General features: G+C 38.3%; 1 protein-coding gene across 1 annotated transcript in view; it reads right to left on the bottom strand.

Annotated features, from left to right (window-relative positions):
• The window catches only part of OXR1 (oxidation resistance 1), a 250,858-nt gene that overhangs the window by 97,803 nt on the left and 133,411 nt on the right, over positions 1 to 19,644 (bottom strand). The window contains exons 3-5 of the mRNA XM_026663861.1: positions 7,288 to 7,395; positions 5,925 to 6,038; positions 2,013 to 2,165 (exon numbers count right to left, since the gene is read on the bottom strand). Coding sequence (XP_026519646.1) covers positions 2,013 to 2,165; positions 5,925 to 6,038; positions 7,288 to 7,395 — 375 coding nt within the window. The remainder of the gene's footprint in view (positions 1 to 2,012; positions 2,166 to 5,924; positions 6,039 to 7,287; positions 7,396 to 19,644) is intronic.

Genomic DNA, 19,644 nt, shown 5'->3' with positions numbered 1-19,644 from the left:
GGGGGCCCCACTACAGAAAGGATGTGGACAAATTGGAGAGAGTCCAGCAGAGAGCAACGAAAATGATTAGGGAGCTGGGGCACATGACTTATGAGGAGAGGCTGAGGGCACTGGGATTGTTTAGTCGGCAGAAGAGAAGAGTGAGGGGGTATTTGATACCAGCCTTCAACTACCTGAAGGGGGGTTCCAAAGAGGATGGAGCTAGGCTGTTCTCAATGGTGGCAGATGACAGAATAAGAAGCCATGGTCTCAAGTTGCAGTGGGACAGGTTTAGTTTGGATATTAGGAAAAACAATTTCACAAGGAGGGTGGTGAAACACTGGAATGGATTACCAAGGGAGGTGGTGGAATCTCCATCCTTAGAGGTTTTTAAGGCCTGGCTTGACAAAGCCCTGGCCAGGATGATTTAGTTGGGGTTGGTCCAGCTTTGAGCAGGGTGTTGGACTAGATGACCTCCCGAGGTCTCTTCCAATCCTAATCTTCTATTATTCCATGACATGAATCAAAGCAATAAAGAATGGCAGGGTAAATAGGTGATCTTTAGGGAGTAACTTGAAGAAAGACGCAGTAGTGTTTTGTCCTTTTGAATGGAAAGTTCATAACCAACACCTGCAGTTCTCACTCTTCCACCTGAGAGTATGGCAATTCGAAAAATGTACTTTAGAGAAACCCAAGGGAAAGCTAATAAGAGCTCAAAGAGATAGCATATCAATTTCAAGTCCCACCTAGGAGAGGAGGACCAGGAGTGAAGTAAACCCACTGTGTACCACATTGAATTACGAGCAAAGACAGCTTTTTTTTTGGTAAACTGGGTACAGGTCTACAATATGAAAATTTTGCCAGCATAGCTAAGTTATTCAGGGATGTGATGAGGTGCAAGCTGCCACAAACATAGCCGTGCTGGCAATGGCAATAGTACTTAATATAGACACAGTTATACTGGGCCAAATTTGCCAGTATAGCTTATTTCACTCAGGGACTGCTGGAAAAAGATATACTGGCAGAAGTGCATTTTGGCCTGCATCAGCTGAGTCCACACTAACAGTGCTTTGCTAATACACTATACTGGTATAGCTATATCAACTAAGTGCTTCTAGTATAGACCTGGATTGAGGACTAACAGAAGCTTTATCTATAGCCCAGCAGGCTGAAAGAGCATACTCAGAAAACAACCCAAAAGACTTTGAATGCAAGCTGAATGAGTTGCCTACATTAAGACAAAGCACCTCAGACTCCCCAGGACTTGCTGATCCACTTCCTAGACCCATTCATTTCTGTGGCATGGAATTCTTCATTAGTGGACTTAGCAGAAGGCTTTGGAGGAAGATCTCAGTTCCTAGTAGATCAATCAGTTGCCTCCAGCATACTTGGACAGAGCTCCAATGCTTGTGAACTGGGCTAAAGCTTATCAGACTTCGGGACATCTGCTTCAGAAGACATGCTCTAACTATACAAGGGACTTTTTGCTATACTTGGGATACTGCCATTGCATAGAAGATTTAAAAATTTTATTTTTATTTTTATATATATATACTCACACACACACACACACACACACACACACACACAAATTAAAAATAAAGTGGACACAAAGACTATTTATAATCCTAACAAACTTAAACCCTAAATTTTAAGGCAACAAGAAATATGTACTTAAAGACAAGTACATATATACTGTCATCAGAGTCCAACTAGGAAGCCACCCTTAGGGACTGCTAGTATGGGAGGGTTATACAACCTACATGTCCTTAAGGCACATGCAGTCACCTTATAATGTTGCTACAAGGCAACCTGTCACAACTAGTTGCATTATAAATCAGTTCTCTTGAAGTGCCGAGGCTAAAGAGTCTGGGAATCTAGAGAGAATACTTAGGAAAAATGTATGAAATAAATATCGGTCTATTACAGTGAAGTGAATTACTTGCACTTCCCATTTTACAAAAAAACAAACTTTAAAGTTTATCTAAAAACATACAGCATGGTTTAAGAGTTAGAGTGAGGAGTTTAAGTACCTTGCCATAAGTCATGTACTTGCAATTAATTTTGAGAAATTTTTCAGTAAATGCTTCTTCCTCCTCTGATGTGGATGATACCACTCTTGCAGGACGAAAACATGCATAAGCTGGTGAAGCAGCTGCCTCTTTTCGCTGGAGCCCATCTGGATCCTACAAAAGGAAAGACATTGTTTTCCAGAGTACAAAAAAGAACACTCTCCTATGATCCCTGTATATTTACATATGTTTCACTAGTTTCTTAGTTCAACATTTAAAAGTCTTCTACGTTTCATTCCAAGAGCATTTGACAGAAAAACAACTGAAATCATGGCTCCCAATACATTAATTTGAAAAACAGACCAGATATAAAAGGGCCATTATCCTCAGCTAATGGAAATCAGCATAGTTCCTTTGAAGCATAGCTTGTTGACTTTTACAACCTGAAGACCTGACCATAACCATCAGGCAATGAGAGCAAACAGTGTAGTATTTGAAATACCCATGTTGCGCAAAAGGCAGGTGAGAAGAAAACTGTGTGTATGATTTCCTTCTGGCTTCCATGTCAAAATAAAGTTATAATTGCATGGCCAAACTCTGCCCTCAGTTACTCTTCTGCAACTCCAATGAAGAAAATGGGAGATCACAGATGTAAGCTAGGGACGTGTTTGGCTCACGGGATCTATACTTAAAACCAGTGAAAACAAAGCTTGACTTTCAGCTCCTCGTCTGAGGTTGAAGCACTCGCAGTTAGAAAAAGACTGCGTAAGTCTTAATAACTAATCACATCTGCTACAGAAGTGATTGACATAAAAACATGGAACCCCACAGTGGACATTTTTTTAAATAAAAAAGCAGCTTAGGACCTACGCCAGGACTATTTCTTAGTGTACTTATACAGAAACAAGATGGGGGACACTGTTTCAAGTCTACATTACTCTTAACACAAAACTAAAAAACAAAACAATACCTACTGGAAAACACATTTTAAACACTTTTTTTTGGCAGAAAAACTGCTATTTTCAGTTACACTGACTAGCAGGATATTTATGCTCTACGACTTACATCTTCTCTGCTATCCCACTCTCAGATCTCCATTACTACTACATTTAACTATTGGTACTATATAGCACAGAGATGTGGCAGATGGTTATCTAGCTGTCAGTTCATTTTGGTATTTCACCTTACTTTAGGGCTTGTCTACAGTTGGAAGGTTACCTAAATACATAGTTATTCTAGAATACTCTAGAACAGCAATTGTAAAACTACCAAGTGTTAGCAAGCCCACAGACTAAGTTTCTCAAAGCAGAATTCTTCTCTCCCCTTCCTCCCCCACAAATGCCATGCACCTTTATGGCACTGTATAAAAACCCCTCAGTATCAGTTCTAACTCAGAAGAGAAATAGTACGCTGTTTTCAATCATTTCTAGATCACATTTTCCCCAAGCAAAGCAAAACTAGATTAAACAGTGATAGTGGCCAAATGAGACATTGTAGGAATGGCAGGTACAAGGTAGGCAGACATGCTGGTGGAAGAATTTTGTATTGCTTCCAATTACTGACATTTCTCCTCTCTGACAATTAGTTTAAAACTGCTGCTCTGAAAGATCTCTTAAAGTACTAGATTCAAAACTTGTATTCCAACATTATCCGAAGCGGCATTTCAAGTTTTCAGAAGCTATACCTTCTTTATTAGAGCCTCTTTTGCAATGGTTTATCAGATTGGTAGATAGGAACCCACATACACTGTGTGTCCTTGCATTCTGCCCTTCCAGAACAGTCCCAAAGCAGGTTCTCACAACCATGTTTGAATACAAATATTAGCCTCAAGGCACAGCACTAGTATACACAATATAAGTCACAACTTTGCAGAAAGCTGCAAGTACTTGATATAATTATAAAGGAGGCTGATTTATTCCTGTAATATTGAAGAGTGATTCTGTGCAACTCACATGGAAATTCACTCCTTCCCTTTTAAAATACTGCTTAATTTTTAAAATAAGCCTTCTGAGTAAGATACACACATTCTAATTGGTAATCCCAATTAAAAAAACAAAATGATCACAGAATCCACTTACCATGGATAAGCTTATTGTTTTTAACAAATCCTAGTGATTACTGTACCATTTGACTCCCATGTTCAGAATGAGCAAATAACCTCTCAAAAACAAATAGGATAACAACTGTTTCTTAGGAGCTTATTGTAAATGACAGTAACGGAATCCTCAGTTAGGAAGGTCTACGTTCTTCCTCGCTTTTTTCCTGTGCCAGAGAGGCACAATCGGGTTAGATTACAGCTCAGGATCTATTTTACTTATCCATTAAAAAAAATGAAGGACAATGATTAGCAAAAAATTGTATGACTTTCATGTGTGAAAGTCTGAACAATGTAAAGTGACATTCTACTTTATAGAACGCCAAACACCAAATTCAAAGTAATGTAATTTAAATGAAAATCCAGGATTATAACTGGAATACAAGGTATTGGTTACCAAGTACTTTACTTTCATGTGTTTAGGAAATGCAGAACAGTTTTTGATTTCTCTCTCTATATGGTAGTTTAAATAAATTACCAAAATAAGTGAAACTGGTGTGATTATATTGTGTTATTTTGACAAATAAAATATGCAGAACTTTGCATTTTTGCTGCAGAATTTTGGAGTTTTTTGGCCCAGAATTCCTCCAGGAGCAATTATTGCATATAAGAACATCAGAACGGCCATACTGGGATAGACTGAAGGTCCATCTAGCCCAGTATCCTGTCTTCCAACAGTGGCCAATGCCAGGTGTCCCAGAGGGAATTAACAGAATAGGTAATCATCAAGTGATCCACCCGTCGCCCATTCCTAGCTTCTGGCAAAACCAAGGCTAGGGACCTCATCCTGGCTAATAGCCATTGATGGATCTATCCTCCATGCATTTATCTAGTTTTTTTTTAACCTTGTTATAGTCTTGGCCTTCACAATATCCTCTGGCAAAGAGTTCCACAGGTTGACTGGGCGTTGTGTGAAGAAATACTTCCTTTTATTTGTTTTAAACCTGCTGCCTATTAATTTAATTTGGTGACCCCTAGTTCTTGTGTTATGAGAGAGTAAATAATACTTCCTAATTTACTTTCTCCATACCAGTCATGATTTTATAGACCTCTATCATACCCCCCATTAGTCATCTCTTTTCCAAGCTGAAAAGTCCCACTCTTACTAATCTCTCCTCATACAGAAGCTATTACATAGCCCTAATCATTTTTGTGGCCCTCTTCTAAACCTTTTCTAATTCCAATCTATCATTTTTTGAGGTGGGGCGACCACAGCTGCACACAGTATTCAAGATGTGGGCGTACCATGGATTTATATAGAGGCAATATGATATTTTCTGTCTTATTTTCTATCCCTTTCTTAATGATTCCCAACATTCTGTTCACTCTTTTGACTACCGCTGCACATTGAGTGGATGTTTTCAGAGAACTATCCACGATGATTCCAAGATCTCTTTCTTGAGTGGTAACAGCTAATATAGACCCCATCATTTTATATGTATAGTTGGGATTATGTTTTCCAATGTACATTACTTTGCATTTATCAACACTGAATTTCATCTGCCACTTTGTTGCCCAGTCACCCAGTTTTGTGAGACCCGTTTCTAATTTTTCGCAGTCTGCTTTGGACTTAACTGTCTTTAATAGTTTTGTATCATCTGCAAATTTTGCCACTTCACTGTTTACCCACTTTTCCAGATCATTTATGAATATGTTGAACAGTACTGGTCCAAGTACAGACCTCTGGAGGGACACCACTATTTACCCCTCTCTACATTCTGAAAACTGATCATTTATTCCTACTCTTTGTTTCCTATCTTTTAATCAGTTACTGCACACATCTCACTAAACATGGAAAAGATTGTTATTGCCCTTGAAACACATATACCTACACTTACTGTAGCCTTGTCAAATTCAGCTTCTGAAGATGTAGGTGACAAGGGACTTATGGGACTAAGAGATGGGGAGCTCTCCGCACTAGAAACATATTCTGGGTCAGGAACATATAAAATCTATAAAGAAATTGAACATATGCTGTAGTTAACAGTTACATTAAGAGTTTCATTGACATTTTGATGCAGATTTGTTGTCTCAAGTTATTTTATGAAATTTGGCCTGCTGGAGTTAATTTATGCTTTAGAATTTTTAAAAAAAAAAATACAGATTTAGTTGTGAATTACCAATTTTACTGTCAACACTTTTCTAGCAAAGCAACCAGTATTAATAAAGTCTTCTCTATTAATAGGTTCATGAGGCAAAGAATGCATTGACATATCATAGAAACATGCCATATAACGAATCCCCCATTGGTTTCTATCATGCTGTGTCAAACAGTGTGCAATAAAACATATCTTGTTTAAAGCAATTCATGAAATGAGTAAATATATACCCACACAATGTATTTTTGAGCCTTTAAATATTTAAAATTCTGTAAACCTATATTAAGGCTGACTGTTAGCAGTAATAATAGTGTCAAAAGTACCCAAGTAAACAGAAGACCATAAAGTAAGAAATTTACAGCATGCCCGGAAACACCAATTCAGACTTGTCCAGTGCTGTAATAAATACTATTATGAATATTTGCACAAAGTGTACCATTTCTCTGGACTTTTCATAGATTGCTATTAGTCTATTATTTAGAGTCAATAAGATACATTGCTAGGGAACACATTCAGTGTATTCATCCCAATTAAAAAAAGTTGGTCATCTATTTCCCAATTCAACTCTTTATAAAGCATGCCAAAAACTAGGTTAGTCTAAATTTATTTGCTTCTCAGATCCATTCTCTTGGGAATGGCATGAACGGTGTTGCACAGTTAGTTTTTGCAGCAGCTGGAAATAACAATAGCAGTAAGTCATGCTTATAGCTTTAGAAATACTGCTACCGCCCAATATTTATCCTATATCCATTTACAAAAAATAAATTTGTCTTGAACCTGAAAAAGTTACCTTATGATTCTAAATATGCTTGCTTTTATCAGTCTTTCCAAATTTAATTTAAGAGAGATAGTAAAGACTGGGTTAGACTGTGACTAACTCCCACTGGTAGCAGTTACTCAACTGAGTAATCCAGTGGGTGTCTGGAGTTCACTAACGCTAACTGAAGAATCCTAAATATATCTTCAAAAGATAGGATGTCTTATATGTTGAGAGAAACCCATCCCATTGTTTTCAGTAGGAGAAGTGGTAGACAAACATTCTGAACATCTTCCTCTATTTCCACCAAACCCAGTTTATGTTGAGGTAATTAATAGATAATACCTGTCCAGGAACAACTGCTCGGGAGAAAAATTTGTTTAACTGAACCAGTTCATTTGGTGTCGTATCAAATTTCAAGGCAATACTGTTTAGAGTGTCTCTTGATTCAACCTGTATCAATGGAAAGAAAAAAAGAGTTTTAAAAAAGCGGAAACTTAGATGTTTTATCATGTGCAGTTTGAATTTATAAAACTTTTAATGAAGTTAGTAATATATACAGTGCATAACGACCTTAACTAGGTACATTACACTGCACACATGCATGCACGCAGACTGACAGTGAGTAGCAGGGCATAGGCCAGTATCAAGGGCCATGCAAATATGCTCCTTGAAGCTAATGGTTCCTTCAAAGTCACCTGCCTTCCATCTGTGCTCCCGAGCAACCACAGGAGTCATCTTACACATGTACGGCTGAAGGTTCAGACACTAGCCCAAAGGCCAAAGCTTCTGTCCTCTGCTCCAATGGAACCCAGCAAGAGATGCAAGAGCCTATGAGACTGGCTTCATGCAGCTACTGATTTACCTCTACACCCCTCACCCACAAGAGGGGTCTCCACTAGCAGTGTATGCAATCTTATTATGGAGGACATTTCTTCCTTCTGTTTTCTATTGAACTAGGATTCAGTGAGTCAGTGATTTCAAGTAAAAAAAAATCTTGAACAAAAACTGAACATTATGACTGGAAGTAGGAATTAAGCAGGAGAAAGATTACCTTAGAACAAGTCATTTTTTCAAGCCAGTGACTTCAAAAATAAGGAAAAAGAGTAGGGTGATGGAAAGAAAGGGATAATGATAATGAAACCTCACCAAGGGGGAACACCTCCAAATAAAATCTTTCTTAGTTTCTGAGACGCATCAGTAGATTAATATAATTACTATTACAGGAAACAGATTTCAGTTTGATACACATCTTCCTATCATGATAGAGAGTTATAAAACAAAAAGTGTATGCATTAAGAGACAGCTGATGACAGACTGTTACCAAATGTTTGTACAGTAGAACCTCAGAGTTATGAACACCTCAGGAATGGAGGTTGTTCGTAACTTTGAAATGTTTGTAACTCTGAAGAAAACATTATGGCTGTTCTTTCAAAAGTTTACAGCTGAAGATTGATTTAATACAGCTTTGAAACTTTACTATGCAAAAAAAAATACTGCTTTTAACCATCTTAATTTAAATGAAACAAGCATACAGTTTCCTTACCTTGTCAATTTGTATTTATTTATTTATTTATTTATTTAAAGTTTTCCCTTTTTTGTTAAGTAGTTTAGGTATAACACAGTACACTACTATATTTCTTTCTTTGTCTCCGCTGCAGCCTGATTGCGTACTTCCGGCTCTAAATGAGGTGTGGGGTTGACCGGTCAGTTCATAACTCTGATGTTCATAACTCTGAGGTTCTACTGTATTCTTCTTGTAAACCCTAATTCCTTTTGTAGGGAAACTACTACCTACATTTAAAAGGGCTATGCCTTAAATGAGCAAAGGAAATCCAGAAGGTTCTAGAATTCCTTCAGATGTGGCACCAAGAGTAAACTGATCTGAGTTCTAATTTTTTTTTTTTTTTTTTTTTTTTTTTTAAAGCATTCTTATAGAGGATGGGATGAAAAGCTGAAAACAGGAATTTGTACACCCCCCCCCCACATCAGCTCCCCTAAGTTCCCTGTGCAGCAGCCGCCAAGCAGGCTATCAATTGCTGGGCAGTTCAGCTGCCCCTCCCCCGGCTGCCATGTGCTGCTCCTGCCCTCTGCCTTGGAGCTGCTCCTGGGAGCCTCCTGCTTGCTGTGCAAGGGGGAAAGAGGGGTGCTAATGTCAGGGTGTCCCCCGCCCCCTGCTCCTAGCCCCCCTTCTGTACCTTATCTCCACAGAGCTGGGGGAAGAGGTGGGGGGAAGAGCAGGGGGCAGGGGACACCCTGACATTTAGGATGGAGGGAGCTTGCTGGCAGCAGCTGCTGTCTCAACTTGCTGATCTACTTAAAAAGGCAATGCACATCTCTCTCACACACAGTGTGTGTGTGTGTGTGTGTGTGTGTGTGTGTGTGTGTGTGTGTGTGTGTGTGTGTGTGTGTGTGTGTGTGTCATGCTGTCTCCCCTCCTTCCATTCATGGTGCCTTGTAGAGTGTGAGGCTACATTAACAACATGTTAACCCTTGAGGGCTCAGCCGAGTGCTAGTTCATCATTTAGCAGTAAGGCATTCCCTGGGAAACATCACACCCTCTTCCATCCTCTGACTTCACCACCTCAACCAAGGTTCACAATCATCATTGCTGTGTACAGTATTAAGTTGTTTGTTTAAAACTCTGCGTGTGTGTGCGTGTGTATGCGTGTGTGTATAGATAAGATAGAGAGTTTGTCTGGCGAAGAAAATTTCCCCAGAACCTAACCCCCGCATTTACATTAATTCTTATGGGGAAATTGGATTCGCTTAAAGTAGCATTTTTCAGCAACATAACTACAACCTTAAGCGAGGCATCACTGTACTCACACACAAAAATATTTTCATCAATAATAATCAAAGAAAAATGCTGCTTGAGAATTTAGAGTTTGATTTAAGGATACTTACTTTGTGTATTTGGATATGCAATGTTGACAATTTGTATTTTAACAGTCACAAAATTTTAACTTTTTTAATCTCAGCATATCATTAATTGTCTGACCCTCAGTTTTGTGCAACTGAAAACAAATTGATAAAAATTAACATGCTTAAAGACAAACATCAATACGTCATTATCAAAAGTTATAAAATATAAAAATCAAATTCTGCCAAGCCTAAATAAATTTGACCTTTGTTGTAACTATAAATTCATAATTAAGTGTTGAAAATAATTTACAACAAAAACAAAGTCAGTAAGTAGAATTATGTTTTGCCCTACCTTTTGTGTAAGATATGTGGGGTTGAAAGGGGTAGTTGGATGCCAAGTAATTTTGTTTTAAAAATTACGAAAAATATATGAGTTTAGAGAAATAAGAAATAGGCCAGTTCTTACTAACTGTAGCTCTGTCAACTCAGGGATGTGACTCCCACTATTCAGTTACAGGGTTTTTTCTTTTTTTTGGGGGGGGGGATGGGGGGTGGTGCTTAATTATTTAAACACCTTAACAGACACCATGATCAAGACCAAGCAAAATAATTACAGTTAATAACCATGGCTATTTTATTATTTAAAAAGGAAAAGAACACAAATAAAAGATAAAATAATTTACTTCCATTACAACCTTTTCTGTATGTTATTGTGGAGCACTTAACAGAGACTACACCTCTGAGGTGTGATTTCCTCTTGGTATTATTGTGAATCCATTCTTTAGTATATCCTTAGATAACTAGATGGGCAAAATAGCTTTGTTTCAGGGCAGGTGGACCTGTTCATTATTAGCAAAATAAATCAGCCAGTATATAATTGGCAAAGTAAGCAGTCTGAACTACATCCTATGAAACCAAGGAAAATATTTAAATCAGCTACTTAGAAGCAGCAATTTAAGGAGTGGTCTTGAGAGGCCAGTTAACCAATGTTAAGAATCTTAAAACCAATTAAACCCCACTGATTAGCCCTCTAGCCCCCCCATCTCCTGTCCAGGATTCCATGGCTTAACTCTTGGAGATAAACAGGAGAAACTGCTGGAATATTAAAATACTGTTTTAACTTGAGACTAGCAAAATCATGATAAGAGTTTTAAATGTAATCCCTTCGCAGTGTGTTAGTTAACTTCCTCTTACCAATTCATGTTCAAGTCTCGGGGAGGTTTTCCTGGGGTTGGTTTCTTGGGTGTGATTTACATTTCAGACAGATATTGGTACAACTACATCACTCGGGGATATGAAAAATCGACACCCCTGAGCGACGTAGTTATACTGACCTAACCCCCTCTGTACACAGCACTAAACTGGCAGGAGAGCTTCTCCTGTTGACATAGTTGCCATCTCTCATGAAGGTGGATTATAAACGCCGATGAGAGAGCTCTCTCCCGGCATAGCGCATCTTCATTAAAGCACTACAGTGGCACAACTGCACCAGTGCAGATGCACCAATGCAACGTTTTAAGTGTAAACTTGTCCTTTTTGAGTCTTTTTTTTTTAAAATCTCTCTAGCAGCTTGCTTGTAGAGATAGACAGGATGAGCTGTGGAGTGCTTGCTGTCTAAGCAGAATTGCAGGGGGTGAGTGTGGGGTGCTCACTTCAGGCTTTTTACCTTTCGCATCCTTATTTTCATATAGGGAAAACACCTCTTTTACACTTGTTTAGATTTAAATTGGTTGCTGTCATGCTTTCATTGGCTCCAAGCCTTTCAGGTTGGCTTAGGTGACACTTTCAGCTCCTCAACAAGCTATTCATTTAATGAACATGCAATATTTTTAAATTGTCTTTGTTCTTGTTGTGGTAGGAAAAATCCAGATCTAAAAGATTTTTAATTTTCTTTTTTAAGTATTCAGTCCTCTGAGATATTCTTTCAATTTTATTATTTTGACAGGAAATGAAATTCGGTCTTCAGAAATTCAAAGCACTCGTTACTTATATAAAAATTTGTAGTTCTCAAAACAGTCTTTTACAATTAAGTAACTTATAGAAAGTGTTTAGCTTGACTTGTTGCTTTTATGACAATTTTTGGAAGGATGATTTTTCTCATCTTCTTGACAGGGTTGAGAGTTGTTTGAGCACTGCCGGTAATGAACTCTCCATTGATATAAATGTACTTAAATGGCTTCTTACATTAATAATTACCATCAAATGATCTTGCTATATTTGTACATAACACATTTTACTATTCATATATCAGTTAGTTATATGAAGGCTTGCATTTAGATACAAAATATTTACAAATATTTATATTAAAAGAAGCTTATGGCATTTTAAGCACTTGAGAAACAAAGTTTTAATGTTTAAGTGGAAACAAGTTAGAAGTAACCAGTATATTCTCCAAAAGATTTCCTACCCAATAAATGTTCTTCAAAATAGATGGAAGGAGGGAGGACTGCATGTTTACAAAAAAGTCAAATTCAGTAAGGTCAGGTCTAGAATTTTGAGTGGGTTTAAACTCAGATTTTTCTTTGAAAAGAAAGAGGAAAGTGTTCTGTATCAGTCCACTTTCCTTCTAGATGTGTTGCTGATAACACAACCCTGCATTCTCCTTCACAAATCAGATTACTTCCAAACAAACAACAAAAAAGAAAAAAGAAAGTGTTCATGTGACTTGCATGCCTGAACTTTGCTCGTCTTTGGGAGAGAAAAGAAATTGCAGAGTTTCTGCTTCTATTAGCTTTTACTATTTTGTAACAATTAGCTAAATGTGTATTGTTATATTTTCAAGGATCCTGGCTATAACTCTTGTAGCTATATCTTAATATTCAATAAAGGTGCAAACAAGTTTGTAACAACTTAATAAAATGTTCACTTTTTTTTCTTAATACGTTTGCATCAACAGTGAGGTCTTTCTTCCATTGATCCCATTAATTTTCGAACAACAGGAAGCCGATGGAAGAATATTAGGGTCAAAATCTATGTATATGTTTATAAAATGGGTGGCAAAACTTCAGAATTCATGCTGACATCTCTAGCGTTCGTCTATTGTAGGCGTTATTCAAATTTAACACCTCAGACGATGGATGGAATTTTGACTGAGTTGCAAGACTGAAAGTTAGGATATAAAAGCTGTGGTCAGATTAAATTGTTCATAGATTTCAAGGGCAGGAGGGACCGTTGTGATCATCTAGTCTGACTTCCAGTACAACACAGGCCATTGAACTTCCCTAAAACAATTCCTAGAGCACATCTTTAGAAAAAACATCCAATCTTGATTTTAAAATAGCCACTGGTGAAGAATTCACCATGACACTGGGTAAGTTCTTCCAATGGCTAATTACTCTCACTGTTAAAAATGCACACCTTATTTCCAGTCTGAATTTGTCTAGTTTCAACTTCCAGCCATTGAAACATGTTATACCTTTCTCTGCTAGATTGAAAAGCTCATTATTAAATATTTGTTTCCCATTTAGATACTTAGAGATTGCAATCAAGTCACCCCTTAACTTTCTCTTTATTAAGCTAAATAGATAGACTCAAGGAATTCAGTCACTATAAAGCATGTTTTCTTATCCTTAATCCTTTAATGTTTTCTTGTGGCTCTTCTCTGAACATTCTCCAATTTAACATTCTTCTTGAACTGCTGACACCAGAACTGGACTCAGTATTCCATCAGCAGATGCATCACTGCCAAATACAGAAATAAAATATCCTCTACTCCTGCTTGAGATGTCCCTATTTATGCATCCAAGGATTACATTAGCCCTTTTCACCACAGTCTCACAGTAGAAACTCCTGTTCAGCTGACTGTGCACCACAACCCCCAAATCTTTTCCAGGGTCACTTATTCTTAGTATAGATCCCTTCCCCCCATCATGTAAGTTTGACCTGCATTCTCTGTTCCTAATGTATACATTTACATTGAACTGATTAAAATGCATATTCTTTGCTTGCGTTCAGCTTCCCAATCAACCCAGATTGCACTGGAACAGTGATCTGTCTTCTTCGTTATTTACCGCAATGTGTCATCAGCAAATTATCAGTGATAACTATCGTTTCTGCCATTTCATCAATAAAAATGTTAAATAGCATAGGGCCAAGAGCTGAGTGCTGCAAGACATAAAAAAAAAAAAAAAGCCAACATTAAAAATCCAACAGGCTCCTCAGCCAGCTCTTTTAGAACTCTTGGATGCAAGTTATCTGGACAGGATTTGAAGGGGGGGGGAAAGTATCAATTTTAGTAGCTGCTGTTTAATATCCTCCTGAAATACTAGTGGAATGGAATGAGTGTTGTCGTATATGATAATAACACCTGCCCTCGCCCCAAATATAGAACAGAAATATTTATTGAATATTTCTTCCTTTTATGTATTACTAATGATAAGTCTACAATTTCCATCTAGTAATGGACTGATGCCATTGTCAGGATTCTTTTTGTTCCTAATCACCTTAAACTCCTCCTTTCTTATTGTTCTTAACTCTGCTGGTGACAGACTTTGCCTTGTGTCCCTTTGCTTCCCTTATCAATTTTCTACAATCCCTAGCTTCTGATTCATATTCATTACTATCAACATATAGTTTCTTCCATTTGTAACTTAAAAAAAAAAAAAAAAAGTCAGCTGCCCTCACTGCTCCTCTAAATCAGGTCATTAAAAAAAAATCAATATGGTCTCCTTCCTCAATTGTAGCTTTTTGGGCATCTAGTAAATTGTTCTTAAATGATTCCCAATTATCATTCACATTTTTCTGATTAAATTCTTCCTCCCAGGTGATTTGCTTCAACTGTTTTCAGCTTTGTGAAACTGGCCCTTTTAAAGCACAAATATATATAATTGGTCTGGATTTTATTCTGTTTGCACATTATAAATGTGATCAAGTCATAATCACTTGTACATAAGTTGGCATTAATTTTTTATTTTGGTGATCAGTTCCTCTTTAGCTGTCAAGATGAGGTCTAATATAGACTTGTCCCATGTTGAATGCAACACTTAGTTAGGAAGTTGTCATCTATAACATTTGAAATTCCAAGAATGTTTTAGTACTGGTAGCAGGAGACCTCCAGCATGTCTCACTTAAACTGGAGTCCCCTGTGATCTCACAGCTATTTTTCTTACACATTACAACCAGGTGTGTAAGCAAATGGTCATCCTATTCCGCAAGTATGCTTTGGTGGTCTGTAGCAGACACCAGTATCAAATCTTGTGCTTTATCTGTTAAGTCATTGATCAATAAGTACTCAAGACTAATTTCTTCTGAGTTATCAGTTACTCAGAAACAGGTAATGCCATTTTTGACATTCCCCATCCCTTTTTGGGCACTCGGTCCTTTCTAAATAGGTTAAAGCCATTGATTTTAACATTCCTGTCATTGGAATCATCCCACCAAGTGTCATTAATATCACCCAGATCACAGCATTTTGAGGCCATTATTAAAGTATATTAGAAGGAATAAATTTAATGACAAAAACAGCTGGAATCCCACAAAGATCTATTCAGGGACAAGCATTATCTTTAACTAATTCATTTGTTAACAATTGAGTGACAACAGCGAACACAGGTTGACAATGTAGAAATAATCTCCAAATTATTCTTGTATATGAAGGAGCAGTACACTGAGAAAAAATACTGATAGTCTTAGAGGGTCACGGTCTAATAATAATTAGAATTGTTTCTTTACAGCGTTGCAAATATCACTTCAGTTTGCTTTTCACTCTACTTGGATAATGGAAAAAGATTGGTCATCTTAATCTTTGATTTCTGTTATGAAATAGTATAATGGTCAGCCTTACAACTACCCCCCCCCACACACACACTTTTTAACCAAAAGTAATATTTCTGTTCTTAACTTAAAAACAAACAAACAAAAAAAAACCTCAATAATCCATAATCTAAAATTTAGAAACTACTTGTTTGAGCATCCCTTTAAGTGGTGTAGTATAAATGAAACAGGTGATAAATATTGATCAAGCAAACAGGGAACATTTCAGAGCAAGGCAGCTGGTAGAAACAGGAATAAAATCAAATAACTTCAGAAGACCAGGACAGCACATACTGTAACACAAACAGATTCAAACATTTGACTATTGCTTCTTCCATGGTGGGCACATGGAAGCTAATGAGAAGAATCTTCAACGGGTGCTGCAGATACTCAGCTCCGCAATAGTAGCTGAGTCTTGAGGGAGTACGAAAATTCAGACAGCTGCAGCCATAATTTAAATTAATGGGTCTCAAATATCAGAGAGAGAGAGAGAGAGCGCGAGAGCAAGAGTGTGTGTGTGTGTGTGTGTGTGTGTATTTCTCCATATATTATATATAAGAGAGAAATGAGTGGTTGTAAAAAAAGTCTTGTGCATTAGTTGGTTTCTCCCCTCTTCCTCCCAGCCAATATGGATTCCACTGGTTATCCTAGTTTTGTAAACTGTGCTGTATTTTAATGGTTTGTGGGGCAACCTAAATGTCTTGGCAGGGTAAAACAAATTTTGTAAGCAGTACTGGACATAGGAAGAAGAAAATATGGCTTTCCAGGAAGGAGTGGGTTTGTAAGGTTTAATTAAATTATATTTTGCTACAATAAGGAACTGGAAGATTCTTTCAGGCAGATCATATGGGTGAATAGAAAAGGCAGCTTTGAAGGAAGTTCTCCTTCCGCAGCTCCATGTTCTCCCTTGCACCTGGTAATTTCTATCCCAAGAAACTGGAAGAAACTGGCACTTCTAGTAAAATTTCACTAAGTACTATTAGCAGAGTGGCTTTTCTTTAGAAAAGATAGTTAGTTTATCCACATATTTCCCATTTCTGGTTTTTTAAACACTCAAGGTCAAAAGTGGAAGCTTCAGGGATGATTTTTGACGTATCTGAGAACACATCACAATCATATGCTCTTAAACTGCAATTTTGGATGCCAAAGTATTTCTTTACTTTAGAAAAAAAGTCACTTCCACATTAGCCTAGCATGTGAACACAATTAAGGGTATGTCTACCCTATAAACTAAAATCAGCATATGTTCAGTCCAGCAGAACAGTGAAATTCACAAGAATGTATCACAGTGTCTACAGGGACACTGCATTGCTCTAACTACACAAAATAAGCTTACGCCTCTCGTGGAGGTGGAGTTATTATGCCGGTGCAGTAGGACACATACGTCAGCAGAAGCAAGGCTGTAGTGTGTACACTGACATAATAGGTCGACGCAAGAAGCTAATTATCTAGATGCTTTCATGTATATGTTTTCTGCCATGTGCAAACTTCGTTATTTTGTAACCAACTGCTCAACTGACATTTGGAAACTTCTAGAGTCACGTATCCAAGAACGCACACTGTAATATTTCAATATTCCATGGTGATGTAGACATTTTTCTATGTGTTTACGCAAAAGTAAAGAATTCCATTATTCCAAATGTTACTTTTTAATTACTATTACAAAACCAAATACCAAAGAGGAACATAACAAGAGCAAGGCATTTATTGTTCATTACAGACATGGCAGTAAGTTGACAGTCAAGTCAGAAAGTAAAGTGTTATATCCAGAGCTCTACACACTAACATTCATTACAATTCATTATGTAAAGTTGTTTTGGCTTTCATCTAACTTAAAGTTCATACACACAATAGAACTCAATTGTTAGTTGCTAAACTGGATAAACTTGTACCATTAGTCAACTTCTCTGATTTAAGACGAGCAAAGAAGTACACTCTATTTAAACTGCAGGGGTAATTCAATTTTCATGCAAAGTACCACCATAATCTAACATCTATTTCCAACACACAGCAATATCTCATGTAAGCCAGTCCTGAGCAGGCCAATTGTTCCAAAACATTTTGGAGTTATCAAAGATTTTCAGTGAGCAAGTTTGACTTCTTTTCACCACCCTTTTTATATCCAAGTTCCTAAACACACAATTAAAACAGAAGCACATTTGATAAAACTATAAAACAAATTAAGGACCACTCAGTCTGGTCTACAACACAGAATTAACAAGCAAACATGGAGCTCTGCTTCCTCTCTTCTGAGAAGGTTGTGTTTTCATTTTAATTAAAACAAAAAGCAAAAAACCACACCCCCAAAAGCTCTTCTCCTAGCTTTCCTATCTATTAGTCACCAGACCAGCTCCATTTCAGCTGTGTGAATGTATTGGGCCTTATTCTCCACTGACTTGCACCTTGTGTAGTTGCTTATATCTATCCAAGCAAGTGTAAAGTTCTAATCTGGTAGCATTTTAGATTCACTTTGCATAGATGCAATTACAAAAGATGCAAGTGAGTGGAGAACCAAGCCACAAACATGGAGTTATTTACCTTCCGGCTGGTGGTCAGATGGAGCACGTGAACTGTTAGATGCTCTTCTCCTCTCTTCCTCCCTCCAAAACATAAAAAACTGTACTCGGCAGAAGCCACATTCTCTCAACCCACTCACGTGGGGTAGAGTGCAGGGGGAAAAGGAAGAAAAAAACAAAAACCCATCCACCACAAAAGGAGTAAGGCTGGCTGCCAGTACACAGTCCTGCACTTGGTATCTTCCATACCATGCAACTACTGAGGGTAGCCACAGGTGAAACTTGTCAAAAGAGAGGCACTACTGGCCACTTCATTGCTTGACATGTCTTTGAATACCAGTTTTTCTCACAATGAGGATTTCCTAAGGGTACTGATTTTAGTTAAGTCCATCAAGTGAGCTATCAGAGTGGAGGACCCAGGCACAAGTTTTCTGCAACTACTGGCAAACCATTTTCAGTATAGTAACTCCTCACTTAACGTAGTTATGTTCCTGAAAAATGCAACTTTAAGTGAAACGATGTTAAACGAATCCAATTTTCCCATAAGATTTAAGGTAAATGCAGGGGGTTAGGTTCCAAGAAAATTTTTTGGGGGCAGACAAAAGGCATTATATACTGTACAGTACTGTACTGTGGTTGGGAAGTGCCCCTGGCTTACCTCACACAAGCACAGCCCGTTGCAGGCAAGGACACTGGGAAGCACCTTCGCAGCAGCTTCCCCTGAGAAGAACAGGCGCCGACTTTGCCAGGGGATGCTCTAGGCCCGCCTCTTCCCATCCCCGCTCCACTCCAGGCCCACCTCTTCCCACCCCCACGCCACCTACTGTCTGGAGCACGCCGCATCCCAGCTCCTCCTCCCCCTGCCCCCCAAGAGTCCTAAGCGCCACTAAACAGTTGGTTTGTTGGCGCTTAGGACTTTCTGGGAGGGAGGGGCAGGAGCGGAGACACGGCGCTTCCCCGCTCTTCCCTCCTCCCAGAAAGTCCTAAGCGCCGACAAACAGCTGTCTGGCAGTGGGGGGGAAGCGCTGGGAGGGAGGGGAAGGATCCGGAGAAGAGGAACTTTTGCAATGCTCCCTTGTAAAGTCGCTGCTCTTCCACAGACTCTTACAAGCAGTGGACATAGCAGGTAGCCAAACGACATTTTAAACGAGCATGTTCCCTAACTGAGCAGCGACATAACTTTGAAACAACGTTAAGCGGGAGGACATTAAGTGAGGAGTTACTGTAGTTATGATCAAAGGTTTTACTTAAACCTTACAGGCAAGCTACTTGATCTGTCCATTACAAGGGACATATCAAATATTTAGTTTGCTCTTTCACTCTTACATTTGGCTAGACAGGACATCAAAATGAGTGTGTGCCAAAGACTGGACTTTAAGACCCACAAGGATTAAGACAAGGGTCCACAGACACTCAAGAGTAGGGCCTCTTTAAGCTATTGAGAGTTTACAGTCGTCTGTGATGCTGAGCCAGTGAGGGTTAAGTAACCAGCAGGCTGGATGACTTAAAAAGCAACCCGTAAGGACACATTAAAAGAACACTGAAACAGTAAACAGGGACATTCCTTGTA

This window comes from Terrapene carolina, unplaced genomic scaffold (genome assembly GCF_002925995.2).
Source record: "Terrapene carolina triunguis isolate 2854851 unplaced genomic scaffold, T_m_triunguis-2.0 Scaffold58, whole genome shotgun sequence".
NCBI classification, from domain to species: domain Eukaryota; kingdom Metazoa; phylum Chordata; order Testudines; family Emydidae; genus Terrapene; species Terrapene triunguis.
Note: the sequence above shows the minus strand (reverse complement) of the source record. Positions and strands in the feature narration are given on the sequence as shown.